The following is an 18,710-nucleotide window of genomic DNA, read 5'->3' as shown; positions in this document are numbered from 1 at the left end:
TCCGGTGCAGCAGACAGAAGTTTTCACAGCAGAAAATTAAATTCTGCCACGGAAATTAAAATTCCAGACATGTTTCAGCAGTATCCTCTCACATATATGCACTGCGTTCTGTGGACTGAGCATTTCCAAGTGGTCCTAGTGAATCTGCTGCGCAGAGATTGTCCACCCGGAAATATTGTGCCGTGTGAATGGGCCCATTGACTTGGAGTGAGTGCACAGGCGTGATCTCAGTGCACATTTTGTAACTTGGACCCCCGCCCGCCATGTGCATTTATAATATTGGTGGTGGTGTTCTGTGCAGCAGAGAAAGCGTTGTGCCCCCTCAAGATTCAGGGCCAGAGTATTAGAGCTCCTCCTCTGAGGAGGCAATGAAATAAGGGTTTTTGTTTAGGGCCGACAGTCCTAAGATATTATGTGATGACCTGATACTTCTTGAATATTAAATACTCTTAAATGGATTGTTGGGGGACTAAAACTTGTGATGGTCTGAGTGGCCACTTCCTTGTGTTTAGACAAAGATCAGAAAGTACGGAGCACAGGGATCAGGCACCGCTGTAACAGCAGCAGGGGGGTCAGGGCTGCCGAGTACAGGGTTTTTATATTATCTACTTATCTCAACCTGGAAAAATTTAGACACACAAATCTGCCCTGACAATTTTTTTTTTTAAATACTTTTAGGTCTTTGCTTGCCCTAAAGATTCTGATTGTACTAGGTAATATGTTATACAGCCATATGGTTCTGAGATTGGATGAAAAGGACCAAGTGCTTATGGACTAGAATGTTTTGGGGATAGTAGTTTTGCAATAGCTGGGAATGCTACAAATTTAGGATCACTGGTTTGGTTAGGCTAAATTCACACCTGGCAGTGGCAGATTTGTTGCAAAAATCCATGCGTGTGCTTCTTACCAAAACAGATGAATGAAACTGATCATTTCTGTCTAATGTGAATATATCCATATGCCTTAGTAGGGAACTTTTTTTTTTTTTAAGGGTATGTTCACACATACAGACTCTGCTGCAGATTTGAACTTGCGGAGGATCCGCAGTTGTTGTAAAACTTGCAACTGCAGATTTTACAATGCAGTTAAAAATACATAAGGATCGTCTTGTAAAAGCCACAGCTGCAACTGGGGTTTTTGCAACAAGGGTCAGTTCACACATGCAGATTTTCTGGTGCAGATTTGCTGTCACAGATCTTGCTACCCATTGAAGTCACCCTAAAAATCTGCAGCAGATCTGGTGTGTGTGATTTTCCGCATCCAAATTTCCGCTGCTTGCCCCCATTCAAACTTGCAACAGGAAACACGCAGGGATGTACCCTTAGGCTATGTTCCCATGTTGGAATTTTTGCACGGAAAATCTCTGTGCGGACATTCCGGAGACTGCCTGCGCCGTCTCATTGAGTGCTATGCATTCCATGCGGAGTCCGCAGAAAGAATGAACACTTTCATTCTTTCTGCAAACACGGAATTCACGGAAACATCTTGTGCGTAAATTCTGCCATGTGCAGCAGAATTCCATTGAATTCAATGGGGCTCTGCTGCAGCAGAATTTTCGTGCAGAAAGAATTCCAAGCAGAAAACCGCACGGAAATTCTGAGGTTTGAGCACAGACTTAGGGGTAGGGTTAAACATGCAGCATTTGCAGTGTATTTTGCTGCGTATTTTCTGCTGCTGCTGTTTCTTACCCGTTGAAGGTTTGCACCCTAAATGGGTGATGCTTACTTTAAACAATGCTCTTAAGATTTACGCTCCTCCTAAAGGGCACGGTATTAGTGACTGTTGTATGTCAAGGCGCTCCCGGTCTTTATTCTTAAAGCCAAGATTAACATCTAGCTCTTGGTGCCTGATGATTCTGAAGGAAAAAAGAAAAAACTTGTTTGTCTGCATCATTGCACAACAAATGTCCTGAAAAAAAGGCAATTGATGTGTTTGCCTTGTACAAGCAGCGACAAGATACTCGGCAATAATAGGAAGGGCTGGATCTCTGTACATGCTAATGAGTTATGCAGAGAACATGTCTGGGTAGAACACGTCTTGGGTGCTGCACCCCCTCCGGATCTTAATCTTGCCTATCCTGAGACGAGCGAATGGAATTTAAAAGTATAACATAAATGCTGTAAAATTAATAAAAATAAATAAATCAATTTACATTCCTGGCAGGTTACACATTCTAATTACTGTTTTATACATTGCGTTGTGATTTTTAGTCGTTGATGTAGCAGAGATGAGTTTGTCATCTGTGTCTAAATTAAGATTATAGACCTGATTTACTTGAAGTTCTGTGCAAAAACCACTGATGCAGCAAGATACCTATATGCGCCAAATGATATCTATAATCTGTTTGGCATAGCTGGGGAATACTTCAATCTGTTGTCTTGCAGTCCTTACTCATCTAGATTAGTGTTTACCAACCCGGGTGCCTCCAGCTGTTGCAAAACTACAACTCCTAGCATGCCCGGACAGCCGTTGGCTGTCCGGGCATGCTGGGAGTTGTAGTTTTGCAACAGCAGGGGGCACCCTGGTTGGGAAACGCTAATCTAGTGTCCAAAAATTTTAAAGGGGTTATCCAGGAAAAAACATTATTTTTTTTATTTTTTTATATCTATATATCTATAAATATATCTATATATCTATATATCTATAAATATATCTATATATCTATAAATATATAATATATTATCTCTCTCAACTGGCTCCAGAAAGTTAAACAGATTTGCAAATTACTTCAATGAAAAAAATCTTAATCCTTTCAGTACTTATGAGCTGCTGAAGTTGAGTTGTTCTCTTCTGTCTAATTGCTCTCTGATGACACGTGTCTCTGGAACTCTCCAGAGTAGAAGCAAATCCCCATAGCAAACCTCTTCTACTCTGTGCAGTTCCCGAGACAAGCAGAGATGTCAGCAGAGAGCACTGTTGCCAGACAGAAAAGAACAACTCAACTTCAGCAGCTGATAATTGTTGAAGGATTAAGATCTTTTTAATAGAAGTAATTTACAAATCTTTTTAACATTCGGGAGCCAGTTAATATATTTAAAAAAAAAATAATAATAATAATAATTTCTGGAATACCCCTTTAAAATCTGGAGCATTTGATTTATCCCATCGCAAAAAAAAAAAAAAGTTTTATATCTATAATTGCTGCCTAATTCTCCTTAACCAGTATCTTCAGGCTTGGGTCTTGAAAAAGAGGACATGCACTTGTCTCATGGCGCATCAGAGGTGGACACTATGGGAGTCGTTATTTTGACAATGATTTCGAAACCCTATAGTAAGTAGCTATCTACATTACCTTCATATTTGTCATTTTCAGAGATGTGAATATCTTGGCCCGTGATCAGATACCTCAGATTCATTGTAGAAATGTGTGCACCTGCTAGGCTGTGTTCACACGGCGGAATGTCCATGCGGAATTCTGCAGGAATATTCTGCACGGACATTCCTCTGCATCAGAGTCCCATTGATTTCAATGGGATTCTGCAGAACTGTGACCACGGTGGAAATCCCCATTCTGGAATCCGCAAAAATAGACTTTTCTATTCTTTTTGCAGATTTCGCTTGGCGATGCATTGACGTCCACAAAACTGCACATTTCTGAGCAGTCCTAGTGCCCATCGGAGCGGGCAAATGTGTGAAATGGCCACCCGTGTTTTCTGTTTTTTTTTTTGTTTTTTTTAAAAGGAGTAGTCAAGTATTGAAAAGCTCATCCCCTATCCGAAGTTTCAGATCGTGGGGGGGTCCGACCGCTGGGAACCCGCGATCTCCTGTATGGGGCCCCCGGCTCTCCGGCCAGCGCGTGTCGACCACTGCACGGAGCAGCGGCAGGCACGCCCCTTCAATACAGGGCTATGGCAGTCTGCTGGGGCCCTGTATGGGAGATCTGAAACTTATCCCCTATCCTTAGAATAGGGGGTAAGTTTTTCAATACTGGAGATCTCCTTTAAGTTGTCTGAACATGGCCTTAATCTGTTCTTCTCATATGCATTGATTCTTAGGCTTCCTTTACATAAATCTGTTGTCTCGTGGAGTTTCCCTCCAGCGTGCAATGGAGGGAAACTCATAGCAGAACTGATCCCTTTCAAATGGGACCATTCACAATCATCTGGTGTCTGTCTGGACTCCAGGTGATTGGACTCCAGATGCTACACAACTCATAACTGATGCACTTCTGGCTTCAGTTGTGGCAAGTTTTGCCGGAGTCGGATATATGTAACTCTAGCCTTACAAACCGTATTCAGTTGTATGGAGCAGTAGCAGAAATATTTGACAATAAGGGGCAAGTTCACCCACCCCAACTTGCAAACAAAAAAACTCTTGTTTCTAGCCTGAATGGCAGAAGGTGCATTTCACTATCTGACATAGCTGGACTTGGATTGTTCTTGTGTTACAAAAGAGACTTTTTTTTATTTTTTTTTACTTCAGATTTCTATGGTACCGTATGTTCACACTACTAAATTTCCGCATGTGGAATTGTGCTTGGGAATTACGCTGTGTAAACCTTAACATTGGTGTGAATGTGCCTTCCGCTGACCCATTCACACTGCGGCATTTCAGAGGTGGCAAATTCCAATGCTAAAATTGATCCTTCAAAAGAATGAATATGCTCATTCTATCGGCCGAAGTATGCGAGGACTGCATTGCCGTCAATGGTGATGGTACAGGCAGCCACTAGATAACATTTCTGAGCGAAATTCCTGATTGGAATGCCACGTGCAAAGTTTCCGTAGTGTGAACATACTCTTACTTTGTTGATTTTTAAAAAGCTACTCTTAGGCCGGGTTCACACTACGGAATTTTCTACTGGAATTTCGTTTCCAAATTTGTCAGAAAAAATCTGCTCGCTGACGGTAAAATGCAGGTGAATAGGTTCTTGTATGTACGAAATTTCAAATAGGATATTTAAAAGTTGGTATTGTATGAAAAGGGGTTGTCTGGCCTATAAACCTGATCATTTATAATGCTATAATAAATCTAAATGAAATTCTACAAAAAAATTTTGGCCAATATTGTAACTTCTGGGACGACTAATTTTATGTTTTTAATTTTTTAGATTACAAATTTTCAGACCCCGAAAGAGTAAACTACAAATTTGAGTCTGGTACTTGGTAAGTCCCACTCATAATAGTATTGTTATAACGATGAATCATAATAATAAAAATAGTAGTATTAGTACTATTTTAGAGCTATTTAGTAGTAGTAGCTGCAGTATGTATTGTTCCAGATTATTCTGTTTTAATACATGAAGGCTATGTTCACACATTTTTAGTTTTTTTGAGCTGCAATTTTACAGCTCAAAAAGTCTGAAGCATTTGGCATGTATAGGTTTATTTATGGCAAAAAAAGTGGCCCAGTAGAGGTCCTTAAATATGACCATAATTACGGCCCTAGCATGTCATATTTATGGCCATAAAATTTAATAGGTGTTGGACAAAACAGACGGTTTCCGAATGAATCCAGCTGGTTTTTGGCCTAGTTTTATGCACCATAAAATGTAACTGTTGTCAATAAAATGGAAACTATGTGTAAGCATAACCAAAATATTTAAGTTTATTTCCATGCAAAGTAAGGTTGTGTTCACACATAGTATTTTGGTCAGTATTTTTGGCCAAAACCAGGAGTAAAATGAACACAGAGAAACTATATAATGAAAATATTTGCACTAACTCCTGGTTTTGGCTAAAAGCCTTGAGGGAGACTTATGAAAACCTGTGCAGCGGAACAATTGACAAGTTGTCCATAGCAACCAATCAGATCGCTTTGATTTTTAATAAGGTCTCTGGAAAATAAGTTATCCGATTGGTTGCTATGGTCAATTGGGGAGATTTATCAAAACCTGTGCAGAGGAAGAGTGGTCCAGTTGCCCATAGCAACCAATCAGATTGCTTCTTTCATTTTCCACAGGCCTCTTTAGAGGCCTGTGGAAAATGAAAGAAGCAATCTGATTGGTTGCTATGGGCAACTGCACCACTCTTCCTCTGCACAGGTTTTGATAAATCTCCCACAATGTCTCTACACAGGTTTCCATAAATCTCACTCATTAACCAAAATATTAACACCGACTCGGCTCACACATAGTATTTCAGTCAGGTCTTTCACATGGGAGAGTAATATGACTATTTTACTATCATGATCGACCTCGCTGCCACAATTGTCCTGCGTTTTTTGCTTTAGGCAGATTTTAAAAACCTAAAAACTGACCTTGTTGCACATAGAAACTAATCAGATTTAAGAACTTAACACTTTTTTTTTTTTAAACTTTAAATTTACTTTAAATGCATTTACTTTTTGCAGCAGCAAACTGGAGATAATCGATGATAATACCATAATCCGAGCCAGAGGCTTACCATGGCAGTCATCTGACCAAGACATTGCCCGTTTCTTCAAGGGCTTAAATATTGCAAAGTGAGTGTTTTTACCCACTTATCCTCTCCTCATTACTTCTGTCCTAAATTCCCTTGTATTTTATGCTGTGTGTATGCGATTTAGTTATTTTGTGTTTTTGTTTTTCCCAGTTGGGAAAATCCCATATCTTAAGGGGGTGGTTTGTATACACCCTGCATTACATAAGGTAAGATTAGTGCAGGTTACAGGGCAGGTTATGGTCTTCGCTAAACAAGATGCCTTCCTGGTTTTTCAGTGGCGTGTGTGCGTTTTTTCACCCCCCCTCCCCTTCCACTTTTTCTGGTCGCTGTGTTTAGTATGGTTTTTAATCCTGTTCTTGTTCCTTTTGGTGTAATTTTGTTTACAGTACTATGAGCTATTTGATCTCTGCATGGTGGAATAACTTATGTTTTTAAGTTTGCTGTGAACCTATTTTTGCTGGTTGGATCTTGATTTTAGAGGGTTGCCTATTTCCCCTAATGACGATGTGAACGGTGGTCTTCAAATCCAGCTCATTGTTCCACATTCTCGTCCACTTCTGTTATGGGTTGACATAGGTGCACGGTTCGGAGGGGTCCTTGTCGCCAGTATGTGTCCTATGTATAATTTTTTTGTGTAATGCACGTATAGGGGTGGAGCTGCCCTCTGTCTCAATGCCCAGGGAAGGCGAAACGGTGAAGCTTTAGTCAGATTTATCAGTGAGGAGCACAGAGATTTGGCGCTGCAGAGACATAAGCATCACATGGGCAACAGATACATTGAGGTAAGCTTCTGGATATTTTTTATTTATTTTTCTTCTCTTCTCTGGGAAAATAAACTCAAATTTACAAATTTCTTCCAATATCTCTTTAGGTGTACAAAGCAACTGGACAAGATTTCCTGAAAATAGCTGGAGGTAAGTATTTACTTTTGTTTTAAAAAAAAAAAACACAAATATTTGAGGTACCGTATATACTCGAGTATAAGCAGACCCGAATATAAGCCGAGGCCCCTAATTTCACCCCAAAAACCCAGGAAAAGTTATTGACTCGACTATAAGCCTAGGGTGGGAAATACATCATCCCCCCCCCCTCCCTGTCATCATCCAGACCCCTGTCATTAACACCCCTGTCATCATCACCCTGTCATCATCCCTCCCCCCCCCCCTTCATCATCACCGCCTGTCAATCCCTTCATAAGTGGTCTTCAACTTGCGTACCTCCAGATGTTGCAAAACTACGACTCCCAGCATGCTGGGAGTTGTAGCTTTAAAACATCTGGAGGTCTGCAGGTTGAAGACCACTGCAGCCATCGTCATCATCCAGACCCCCACTTTAGTTTCCTACTCTCCTCCCCTCGGTGGGAAGGTAGAGTGAGCTGGTCCAGGCCATCTATGCTGCAGGGACTGTCCGGTGGGGAGGGTAAGTCGTTCCTGGCTGTTCATCTTCACCGGGTGGCCCTCCGCTCCCGGCCGGCCCTGGACTAGTGATGTTGCCTTGATGACTACTCACAGGGACGTCCGTGCGCAGCAGACGTCCGTGACGTCGCTGCGCATGAACATCCCTGTGCGTCGTCAAGGCAACGTCACTAGTCCAGGGCAGGCACGGAGCGGAGAAGAGGGCCTTCCGTTGAAGATGGACAGCCCGGAACGACTAACCCTCCCCACCGGACGGTCCCTGCAGCATAGATGGCCCGGACCAGCTCACTCTACCTTCCCACAGAGGGGAGGCGAGTAGAAAACTAAAGGGAGTAGATGACTAAGGCCGCAGTGGTCTTCAACCTGCGGACCTCCGGATGTTTCAAAGCTACTACTCCCAGCATACCCGGACAGCCGATGGGTGTCCGGGCATGCTTGGAGTTGTAGTTTTGCAACATCTGGAGGTCCGCAGGTTGAAGACCACTGAGAAGGGATTGACAGGTGGAGAGTTCACTCGAGTATAAGCCGAGGGGGGCATTTTCAGCACGAAAAATCGTGCTGAAAAACTCTGCTTATACTAGAGTATATACGGTACTTAATTTTTCACTACCCATAACCTGGCTATGCGCATTGAGGGCCATTTACACCCTATCCAGGCATTGCCGATATGCATAGCAAGAGGGTATGATGACCTATTGTGGGTCACTATACCATAGGCTGACCATGGTGGGCCTTCCTGCAGTGATCCACATTTACCAGCTGTTGCCAGTGTAAGATCTGCAGTGCACTTCCCTCCTGTACACACCAGAAGTTTGTATCGTGAGGGTATGTTCGCACATGCATAGTTTGTTGCAGATTTTCTGCTGTGGATTTTGCTGCCCATTGACTTCAATGGGTAACAAAATCCTTTGTGGAAAATCTGTAGCAGAATATACAGATGTGAATCTACCCTGAAGGAAGGATATAGCATGGCGGCCGTCTATTGATATCAATTGTCCTTGACGTCTGTTGTTCAGTATATGACAACTTTTTGTGTGCTCAGTGAGTGAAGACACAGGAAACTGTAGCTAATAATAAATTTTAATAAAAATCTCCACTTTATCTAGGTACATCCAATGAAGTTGCTCAGTTTTTGTCCAAAGAGAACCAGGTGATTGTACGCATGAGGGGGCTGCCATTCACTGCCACTGCCGAGGAAGTGCTGACATTCTTCGGCCAACATTGCCCTGTAACTGGAGGCAAAGATGGGATTTTGTTTGTTACTTACCCTGACGGCAGGCCGACAGGAGATGCATTTGTGTTGTTTGCCTGTGAGGAATATGCACAGAACGCATTAAAGAAGCACAAGGACTTGCTTGGCAAGCGGTATATTGAGTTGTTCAGGAGCACGGCAGCGGAGGTGCAGCAGGTTGGTCCATCTCTGTTATTGCATTTGCATGCTGTCAAGTTGGCCAATCAAGGATGTCTACTACTATGTATTAACCCCTTAACGACCACAGATATTAATGTATGTCCTGGTGTGGCGGTACTTCGCGATGATTGGGTCATGTGTGGCAGGTCCCGGCTGCTGATAGCAGCCAGGGACCTGCCAGTAATGGCAGACATCTGCGATCGCGCGGTTGTCTGCCATTAACCCCTCAGATGCCGTGATCAATACAGATAACAGCATCTGCGGCAGTGCAGCTACATTTTATGCTGATCTGATTGCCCGGGGGAGGTCTCCCATACCTGCCTCAGCTGCCTTCCTGGCTGCTTCTGCTCTGGTCTGAGATTGAGCAGACCAGAGCAGAAGATAGCCGATAATACTGATCAGTGCTATGCCCTATGCATAGCACTGAACAGTTTTAGCAATCAAATGATTGCTATAAATAGTCCCCTATGGGGACATAGTGTAAAAAAATAAATAATAAAAAATTTAAAATCTTCTACAATGGATTCTAAGTGCACCAAAACTTTTCCATTTATAATACTGGAGTTACAGGCTATGAGGGCCTCACTTATGTTTATAACCTACGAAGCCCTGCAGCCGTCCAACTATTGGAATGGGGGAGTAACATGTTGTACGAAACCTGTTATACCGATTACTTTGTGAAACTTTTCACGCCCTTCAGCCCAACCCAACAATTGTTTTTAAGAGTAAAAAAAATATATAATTTGATACAATAAAACAATGGCCCAGTAAAGTGGCATCCTCTTTACCTGCTAATAAAATACTATTATGCCATCTTGTTTCCTTATGATGGTAAAGCAGATCTGTCAGCTGCTCCCGGTTGCCCTAGTTTATCCCACAACTTACAAAAACCTATGGGTAGCATTGCTATAAGGATTAAGTATATTCTATGTGCCTGCAGGTCCTGAACAGATACTCCTCTACACCTCTTATCCCACTCCCGACACCCCCAATCATTCCTGTACTACCTCAGCCCTTCATTCCTCCAGTCAACGTCAGAGACTGCATACGCCTCCGCGGGCTTCCATACGCTGCAACTATTGAGGATATATTGGAGTTTTTGGGTGAATTCTCTGTTGATATCCGGACACATGGAGTACACATGGTGCTCAACCACCAGGTATGTTCTGAGAACCTAAAGCAATAATGGAGCAGGTTGTGATGCGGTGTTTTTGTATTCCAGATGGTTCAGGAGATATCTTTGAGGGTTCTTTGACAGAGATCCCCCACCACCCTGTACTCACCTGCCCGGGTTCCTTGAGGCTGCTGTTTTTGATGGGACCACAAACCCTGCTCAGCACTTCCTGGTTTTGACCCAAGGAGGTTCCTGCTCATCCAATCACTGGTTGAGGCGGGACACTTCTGTGGCTAGTGATTGGCTGTGTGTCAATACCAGAAAGTGCTAAGCAGTGGAACCTGGCAAAGTCAGAATGGTGGGGGATCTGGCCAGGTGAGTACTTATTTTAAATGCACAAAAAGATCTTCAGGACAAACTCTTTGAACAGCACTTGCCAGACCCCTTGCAGGTGGCAATTAATATCTTAATATATCTTTAAAGTAATCTGACCTATGGATCACTTGTACAGACATAGATTTGAAGGGGTTCTACAGGTTTTGAAACGCATGGCTGCTTTCTTTTACCCACCAGAAAAAGCACATTACTTGTGCATGGATAATGTAGGGGATAGCAACTTGGCTTCATTGCTTTAAATGGGTCTGAGCTGCAATACCACTCACAACCTATGGACAGGTGTGGTGCTGTTTTTTTTATTTTATTTTAAAGAATCTAGTTTTAATGCTTTAGACAGTGGTCTCCAAACTGTGGACCTCCCAGATGCTGCAAATCTACAGCTCTCAGCATGCACAGGCAGCTAATGGCTGTTGGGCATGCTGGGAGCTGTAGTTTTACAACAGCTGGAGGCACCCTCTCGTGCAAGTACAGATGGTGCTCAATCTTGACAATACAGTCCATATGCAAACACCAACCAATAGAGGAGGAACAAGACGGCACTCACGTCTTGCATTGAAGAAGTAGGTAAAGCTTTATTTGTGGGGTAACAAGGCCATAAAAAACAGAGGGGTAACCTGGGACGATGACACTGCAAGACGTGAGTGCCGTCTTGTTCCTCCTCTATTGGTTGGTGCTAGACTGGTGTAGATTTGCAACAAATTATACAACATGATAAATTCATGACCACTGCAAAAAGTGAACCAGATTATGGCAAAGCTATACTATTTTAGACAAGGAATCTAAACTAAAGTTGCAAAAAAGTCTTTAAACTGAGACAAATCAAAACCACAAAAACAGGGTAAAATCAATGATAAATTCCCCCCAATATGCTGGTAACCGGCTGCTGCAAGCAGAACTTTGGACATAAAAATAACTTTGCAAAGGTGGAGCCTTGTCGTTACAACATAATTTAATATTCAGAGAAAAGATAATTTTGTGAATAAACTCCCAGCTATGTGAGCAGAAAGCATGAGGTCTTCCTCCAATATATAGTACAGGTCCTGACTTATATTTTCGTGATTTTATCAGTAATTGCAGGGCGGCATCAAGTCTTTACATACTGTAGCGCCGACTTTGCATCATGTTCCTTTTTATATAGGTTAAGTATGTAATGGTTTGTTTTAAAAGCAAATTATGAGAAGAATCAGAACAAAAGATCTTGAGGAAATTTTTCTGGGTGTTGTGTTGGCATTTCATTGTGTCTTTGCTCAGACTAGGAGATAAAACCAGTAGAACCACTTGTACGCGCCAGTTCATGATTCTCATTTATAGATGTCAGATGTCAAGCTTGTCTTTAACAAGGAAATGCGTTCCATTGTTTCCTGCTATCATTTGTGTATTGACAGGGCCAATGCAAGGATTTTGGCCTACACAAGAGAAGCTACATTTTGGCACCCCAAAAGCAAAATTTTGGGTTCCCATTGATTTCCATTTAACATGGGAGTCAATGGGAACCGTACAGAACCGTATGTGCATACAGTTCCATCTGGTTTTCACCATACGGTTTTTGACTTTGCACAGGTTTTTTTTTCTTCTTGGAATTTCAATCAAACAAGTGAAATTTTATTCATAATGGAATGAAAAGTTAAAAACGTATACCTTTTTTTTACTTAAAAAAAACTGATGCAGCCGGACATCATCTTTTCAAACTGTATACGGATTAAAATTTGTACACAAGTTTTGATATAGTTTTAGTCCGATTTTGAGGAATCCGTTTTTTTTTTTTTTTTCAAAAACCTGATACGGGAACTGTATTGCAAAAACGTGGTGTGAACCCGGCCTGACTGGTGACTCATAATGATGCGCACAGTCCTGAAGCCGCCTGCCGCCGCCGTGCTAGTCACAGCCCCTACACACTTGTTGTGCTGTGCCTGTGTGCCATGCCTCAGAAGTGATCGCACCGCACACACTTGTCAGAGCGTTCAAGCCCGGCAGGCGGTGGTGTGGCTGCAAAATGTTAAAGCGTACCCGTCAGATCCAACAAAAAACATTTTTCCTTATATATCACTCAGTACCTAATTCTGACCATGTACATCAAATTTTTGTGTCTAGCACCTTTTATTTTTTTTATTACACTTATAATTTAGCTCACTAGTCTGAATTCCTCTCAAAGGGAGGGGGTGTGGCCTCACTGTGCAGGTCTCCGCCCCCTCCCTCAGTATGCTGTCTGCTCACATCTCCTCTAGCATTAGCAAAACTACAACTCCCAGCTTGTCCTCACGGACAGTAGCGGGACACAAGCTGACAGTGGGAGGATTTTTCCTCCAGGTGTGAGCCCTGCGCTCACAGCTGTCAATCAAGGAAGTGTGTCCATGACATAGGTGATGACTCATGGACACAGCAGGACTAGTATGTGTCCAAGCAGGCAGGGTGGGGGGGGGGGGGGGGGCAGTTGTTTGACTGACTGGATTTTTCAGTATGAAATACTGAAAATTTTCTAATGAAAGCGATTGCAAAACCTATTGGTTATACATGCTTTACAACATATCAAAAGTTTTTGTATCTGACAGTGTCCATTTAAGTAAGAATGAAAACCTGTTTCATCTTTCCGCTTGTTCTTCCCCCCCCCCCCCCCCCCCTCTGCTCAGCGAAATCAGTGCCCTAAAGCGGCCGACAGTAAACACTTCATTTTGCTCTTCCCTGCATTTGTTCCCTATTTATAAGCTTCCCAGACTTGAGTCTGAAGTAGCATAGCACACGAATGGCATAGCATTCCGGATGACAATCCAAAACATCAACTTTATTGTAAGTCTTCCATATCCGATGCAATGTTTCAGTTCCTCGTGCTTGAGAATAGTCCCATGGAGAAACTGAAATGCTGCATCTGATATGGACTTACAATAAATTTCACATTTTGCATTGTCATCCAGAGTGCTAGGACAGACCATCCTGGATGAGTCTTTATATTTCTACATTGCATGATTTCTGCAGACAACTGTCATAGTAGAGTAAAGGCCCCCATACACATAAGTGAAGCCTGCTGTAGGCCGGGACCAGCTGTCTAATGTGCATGGTGGTCTTATGATTCTCCCTTCACCATAACGTGGGAGGAGAGAAGGATCGAGCTTGCCTAATCCTTTTGTATTCCTGGAGATAAGGCCTTGTCTGATATATCCACATATATACATTTGTTCAGATTTATCAAAATAGATAAATATATATATATATTGCACTCCTATGCAGGGAGCTTGGAAGTACTGCATTCGCACATTGTGTAATGATAACTTATTCAAGGTCACCAAGCAAATACAAATACCGTGCCGAGACTTGGCATCGGGCAACTCCCATTTACTTAATGACAAGCACCTTAATCATTACTTCCGCAAACTCCCACACTTAACACTTTAGTTTCTGTAGTACCTTTCAGTTGTTCATCGCTGTTACGCAAGGTGTACATTGTGACACAAATACGTTTAGATTTCCTGTTGGCTAAATGCCAAAGAGCGACAGAGTGAAAATCTTGGAAAGAATGTGCTGCAGATGTTACTGTTCCACCATTGATTCTTACACGCTATCTAGTGCCTCTTGGTGTTCTGTCAGTACGGGAGTGACTGTACACCACCTGCTATAGGGCCTACCTAAAAAAGTAAGCAAGCCGCTAACATTATTTTTAGGTAAAGCTGCAGAAAGAAATTAACTCTGGTTTACTATTCATGGATAACCCCAGTAGAAATTTATTAACTAATAACACTTGAAAGAAATAATCAAATGCTAAACACAAAAATAATCACAATTATCAGTAATTTCTTTTGAAATCCATTATTCTGACGCCACCCTTACTTATTATTAGTTGCCATTACTACACACAGCTAATTTTTGCTTTTGATTCTTAGTTGTGAATAAGAGGACTTTCTTAACACTATGCATGTTGGAATTCTCTTCCCCACCTCTAGGGGCGGCCATCAGGAGACTCATTCATTCAGATGAAGTCGTCGGAGAGAGCTTTTCTGGCAGCACAGAAGTGTCACAAGAAGACAATGAAGGACAGATATGTGGAGGTGTTTCAGTGTTCTGCAGAGGAGATGAACTTTGTCTTAATGGGGGGAACTTTAAATCGCAATGGCTTGTCCCCACCGCCATGTAAGTTACCATGTAAGTTTGGGCTTGAGGGTCTTGCCGCTTCTCTGCGCTTTGAGCTGGTAGGTGCTGGAACTGCTTCCTTCTTTGTTGGGGTTTGGCCGGTTGTATTTATTTGTTCATGGAGGGGAAACAACAAATCAACAGCTGCAATTCTTTGGTGGTGAATAAGATTTTGGAAGTGCTGCCCTTATCTCCTCCTTAAAGGGGAACTAAAGCAAAAGTGACCAAGTATTAAGCCGCACATAATTATTCTATCAATGGAAAAATATGGAAACTGTTCTAGGCTTTGTGGGCCAATTGTTGGGTCACTACTCATGCAGAGTTACTACTGGCCCATCATGTGGGCACATACCGTACTATTAAGGCCATATGTATTCCTTATGTACAGATAAATGATGCTTGGAGTCCTGCAGTTTAGTCATATAAGATCTCTGCATGCTGTCATTCAGTAGCAAATTATATTTTTTTTTGCGTTAAAATTTGGATAACTGTTCTGTAACAAGCTTGTATCCTCAAGAAGTAGACCATGAAGGTTTCTATTAAATGACTGCAAGCTGAGATCTCAGAAAACCCGTCAGACTTGCTGAAATTACAATTATATAGCCTATTTCATCCCTTCTATAATTGACCTCTGACTTATTTATTTTTCTGGGGGGAAGGGGGGTCCACAGTATAAGGCTTTTTTCACACTACAAAATTCTCAGTTTTTAAACATCCGTATGAAGTTCAGTCTGAAAACCAGCTGAAAACGGCAGTAACAAAATCCTATACGTCCGTTAGAAAATTCCATTATAGTCTATGGGATTTTCTAATAGCCAATAGCCGTTTGAACCCATTATAGTCCGTTATTGATAATGGACGTTATTTTGTGACGGAAGATAGTAACGGGAGAAATGGTTCATGAATTATATCTCCTGTTACTATCTTCTGTCACAAAATAACGTCCGTTATCCATACAGAACGGGTTCAAATGGCTATTAGAAAATCCCATAGACTATAATGGGATTTTCTAACGGACGTATAGGATTTTGTTACTGCCGTTTTCAGACTGAACTTCATATGGATGAAGCCTAATAGATAGTAGTAATTCTTCCAATAAATAGAAGTGATTTTCAGCAATAACACAATTACACATAATACTTTTCCATGATTTTAGTCTAAGTTCACACCAGTGTTGTGCTTCATACCGTTCAGGATCTGTTCAGCTTTTTTTTTTTTCTCCTGTACACCAAAAGGTTTGGTCGGAGCTTGTGGTAATTTTCTCCACTCAAGTCCCATAGTTTAATGGATTTAGCCAGCGGAGATCCTCCTAATGAAGATAAATGCTGATGAGAACTCGGCCTAATTTACCCAGTATACCTACAGACTGGATATACCTTTTTTAAGAACATTTAAAAGGGTACTCCAGTGTTTGAAAACTGATGCCTTATCTACAGGATAGGAGATAAGTGTCTGATCGTGGGGCCCAACACTCCTCGAGTGCGGGGGTCAACAAATCTCCATTAGAGCGCTGGACAAGTACAGTCCTCGTGTATCACACTCTCCCCGATCAGACACTTATCCCCTAGCCTGAGGAAAGGGCATAAGTTTAAAAACACCGGAGAACCCCATCTCAATATATTGTGCAATATTTAAATTTTTCAGATTTTTAGTTCCCCTTTAAGTCACTTTAATAGACTAGAAGCTTTCACCCACAGCAGTCAAACTGCATCCTTGATTTTCCTTGTTAAATTACTTCATTTTTCTACTGTCTTCATTGGTGATCTTGGGAGCGAATAGTTGTACCGTGCCACCAAATTTAAACACTTTTATTAATTTTTTTTTCCCCCCTATTGTATAATTGATGTGCACAATGCAGTTGAAAGCATTAGGGTTGGTCACACCCTGCGCATCACCAGCATATTCTGATGCGCTGATGACGTCACTAGAGTGAGCTCCCTGTTGTGCCTGTGTGTCTGCTCGTAGCAGCAATCCACTGCTACGAGCAGACAGAGGGGTCTGAGTGACTGTAGTAAACAGTGTGCACGTGTAGTTTACTCACATACATCACCATCTTTCCCCCTGCTCCCTAAGCTAGACCGATGTCTGAGAGTAAACTGCGTATGAGCGGTCAGTTTACTACAGACTCGCAGACACACGGGCACAGCAGAGAGCTCGCCAACCACTGAACCATCAAAGACTCCTAGGAAGGTAGTTTAAATGCTGCTTTCGGAGATGGATATGAGTGGCTTTAGTCCTGAGCCCACTCCATACATCCTTAATGGCCAGTGACAAAAATAAATGTCATAGGTCATTAAGGGGGTTAAAGAGGATCTCTTAGATCTCCTAACCTGTTAGTTTTGGTAAATAATTGTATTCCCCATGAAATAATGATTCTGGAACATAATTTCTGAATTGAGCCATCACTTTATCACCTGCCACAGTAATGCCCAGTTTTCAGTTTATTCATTCTTACACATTTCAAGGAGGAATAATAGGACAGCACAATGTGGAGTGATAAATAAGGCTCTAGAATTGAGAAATTACAGTATTTACTAGTAGTCTTGTAATAGCTGACTGGTTCGCATTAAAGGATTAAATGGGTTATCACAAGATTAAATGTTATCCACTGGATAGGAGATAAACTGCTGACTGCTGGGACCCCAACAATTCTGAAAATTGAGGTCAATTCTCTCCCCCCACACAAATAAATGGAGGAGCAGCAGCAGCACACGTGCTCATCCACTTCTTACTTTGTTCTTTATGGGACTTCTGAACGCTCGCAGGTGCTGAACTTGCCTATAAACTTGTCCATAAACAGTGAATAAAACCTTCCCATTCACTCAGAGGACAAATTTCCTCCGTTTCCATGATCTGTGGGGGTGCCATTGGTTGGACCCCCACTGATCATCTAGCTGACCTCTGTCCTGAGGACAGGCGATAAGTGTTAATCTTGGGATAACCTCATTTAGCTAAACCGCTTCCCAAAATGAATCCCACGTCTAATAATGTATGTGTACACAAGCACTTTCATAGGCTTGTAACATGACAGGTAAAGATTGATACGCATATATAGCTTTTTCTTTTTTTTTTTTTTTTTTTTTTTTGTGTGTGGTGCCTGCCTAAACATGGAACAAAGTTGTCCTCCTCTGGCAAATCTCATATCCTATGGACCTCTTGTGCAGAACCTGATGTTATAGGCCCTGTGTGCAGAGATTTATTTTGCTCATATATGTATGTATTCTTCTTTTTCTAGGTCTGTCTCCCCCATCATACACATTCCCAGCACAAACAGCCGTCATTCCTACTGAAGCAGCTGCCCTCTACCAGCCCTCTCTACTGCTCAACCCACGTGCCCTGCAACCCTCTGCGGCATACTACCCAGCTGGAGCACAGCTCTTCATGAACTACACTGCTTACTACCCAAGGTATGAATAAGCTGGACCAATGGTGGGATTTATCAGCTGCCATTGGTCACGGAGTCCTCATGCCCTACTGTGTATGACCTCAAAGAGCACAGTCTTTAGGCACAGCCATGCCCTACGCGGCACAGTCTTACTCTGCCGATATCTGTAATCTGTTCCACCGTTTTAGTTCCAAAGTAGGTCCAGCTTTTTTATGCCAGGTGACTGGTAGTGCATGACCCTACAGTAGCAGAGGACGCCCACTGAATGTGTAGGGGAGGTACATTGTAGATTTGTAAATTCAAGGGCATGAGGCAGCAGGGACTGTTAATGGGTGAGCGAGCGGCGATAAATCTCTTGCAGTAAAAGCTTCTGTAATGAGTAGAAATCTTTCAACCTGCCAAATTGTTGCCCTGGAGTTAAAATAGTTGTGTGCAAGGTCAGGCTTTGTTTCTTAGGTCTGCAGCTTCTGTAGAACATTGAAGAATGTTACCTATGTAGGAGACTTGA

The 18,710-nt window shown here is 42.2% G+C and overlaps 1 protein-coding gene across 5 annotated transcripts in view; it reads left to right on the top strand.

Moving 5' to 3' along the window:
* ESRP1 (epithelial splicing regulatory protein 1) overlaps window positions 1–18,710 on the top strand; it is a 76,161-nt gene that overhangs the window by 44,179 nt on the left and 13,272 nt on the right. For 4 of the 5 annotated variants that reach the window (XM_056522490.1, XM_056522492.1, XM_056522493.1 and 1 more), the window contains 9 exons: window positions 3,173–3,271; window positions 5,051–5,105; window positions 6,292–6,402; window positions 7,012–7,144; window positions 7,234–7,276; window positions 8,884–9,185; window positions 10,129–10,347; window positions 14,631–14,829; window positions 18,053–18,224. In XM_056522490.1, coding sequence (XP_056378465.1) covers window positions 3,173–3,271; window positions 5,051–5,105; window positions 6,292–6,402; window positions 7,012–7,144; window positions 7,234–7,276; window positions 8,884–9,185; window positions 10,129–10,347; window positions 14,631–14,829; window positions 18,053–18,224 — 1,333 coding nt within the window. The remainder of the gene's footprint in view (window positions 1–3,172; window positions 3,272–5,050; window positions 5,106–6,291; window positions 6,403–7,011; window positions 7,145–7,233; window positions 7,277–8,883; window positions 9,186–10,128; window positions 10,348–14,630; window positions 14,830–18,052; window positions 18,225–18,710) is intronic. The other variant, XM_056522491.1, reaches the window with a different exon arrangement.

This window comes from Hyla sarda, chromosome 5, assembly GCF_029499605.1.
Source record: "Hyla sarda isolate aHylSar1 chromosome 5, aHylSar1.hap1, whole genome shotgun sequence".
NCBI classification, from domain to species: domain Eukaryota; kingdom Metazoa; phylum Chordata; class Amphibia; order Anura; family Hylidae; genus Hyla; species Hyla sarda.
Note: the sequence above shows the minus strand (reverse complement) of the source record. Positions and strands in the feature narration are given on the sequence as shown.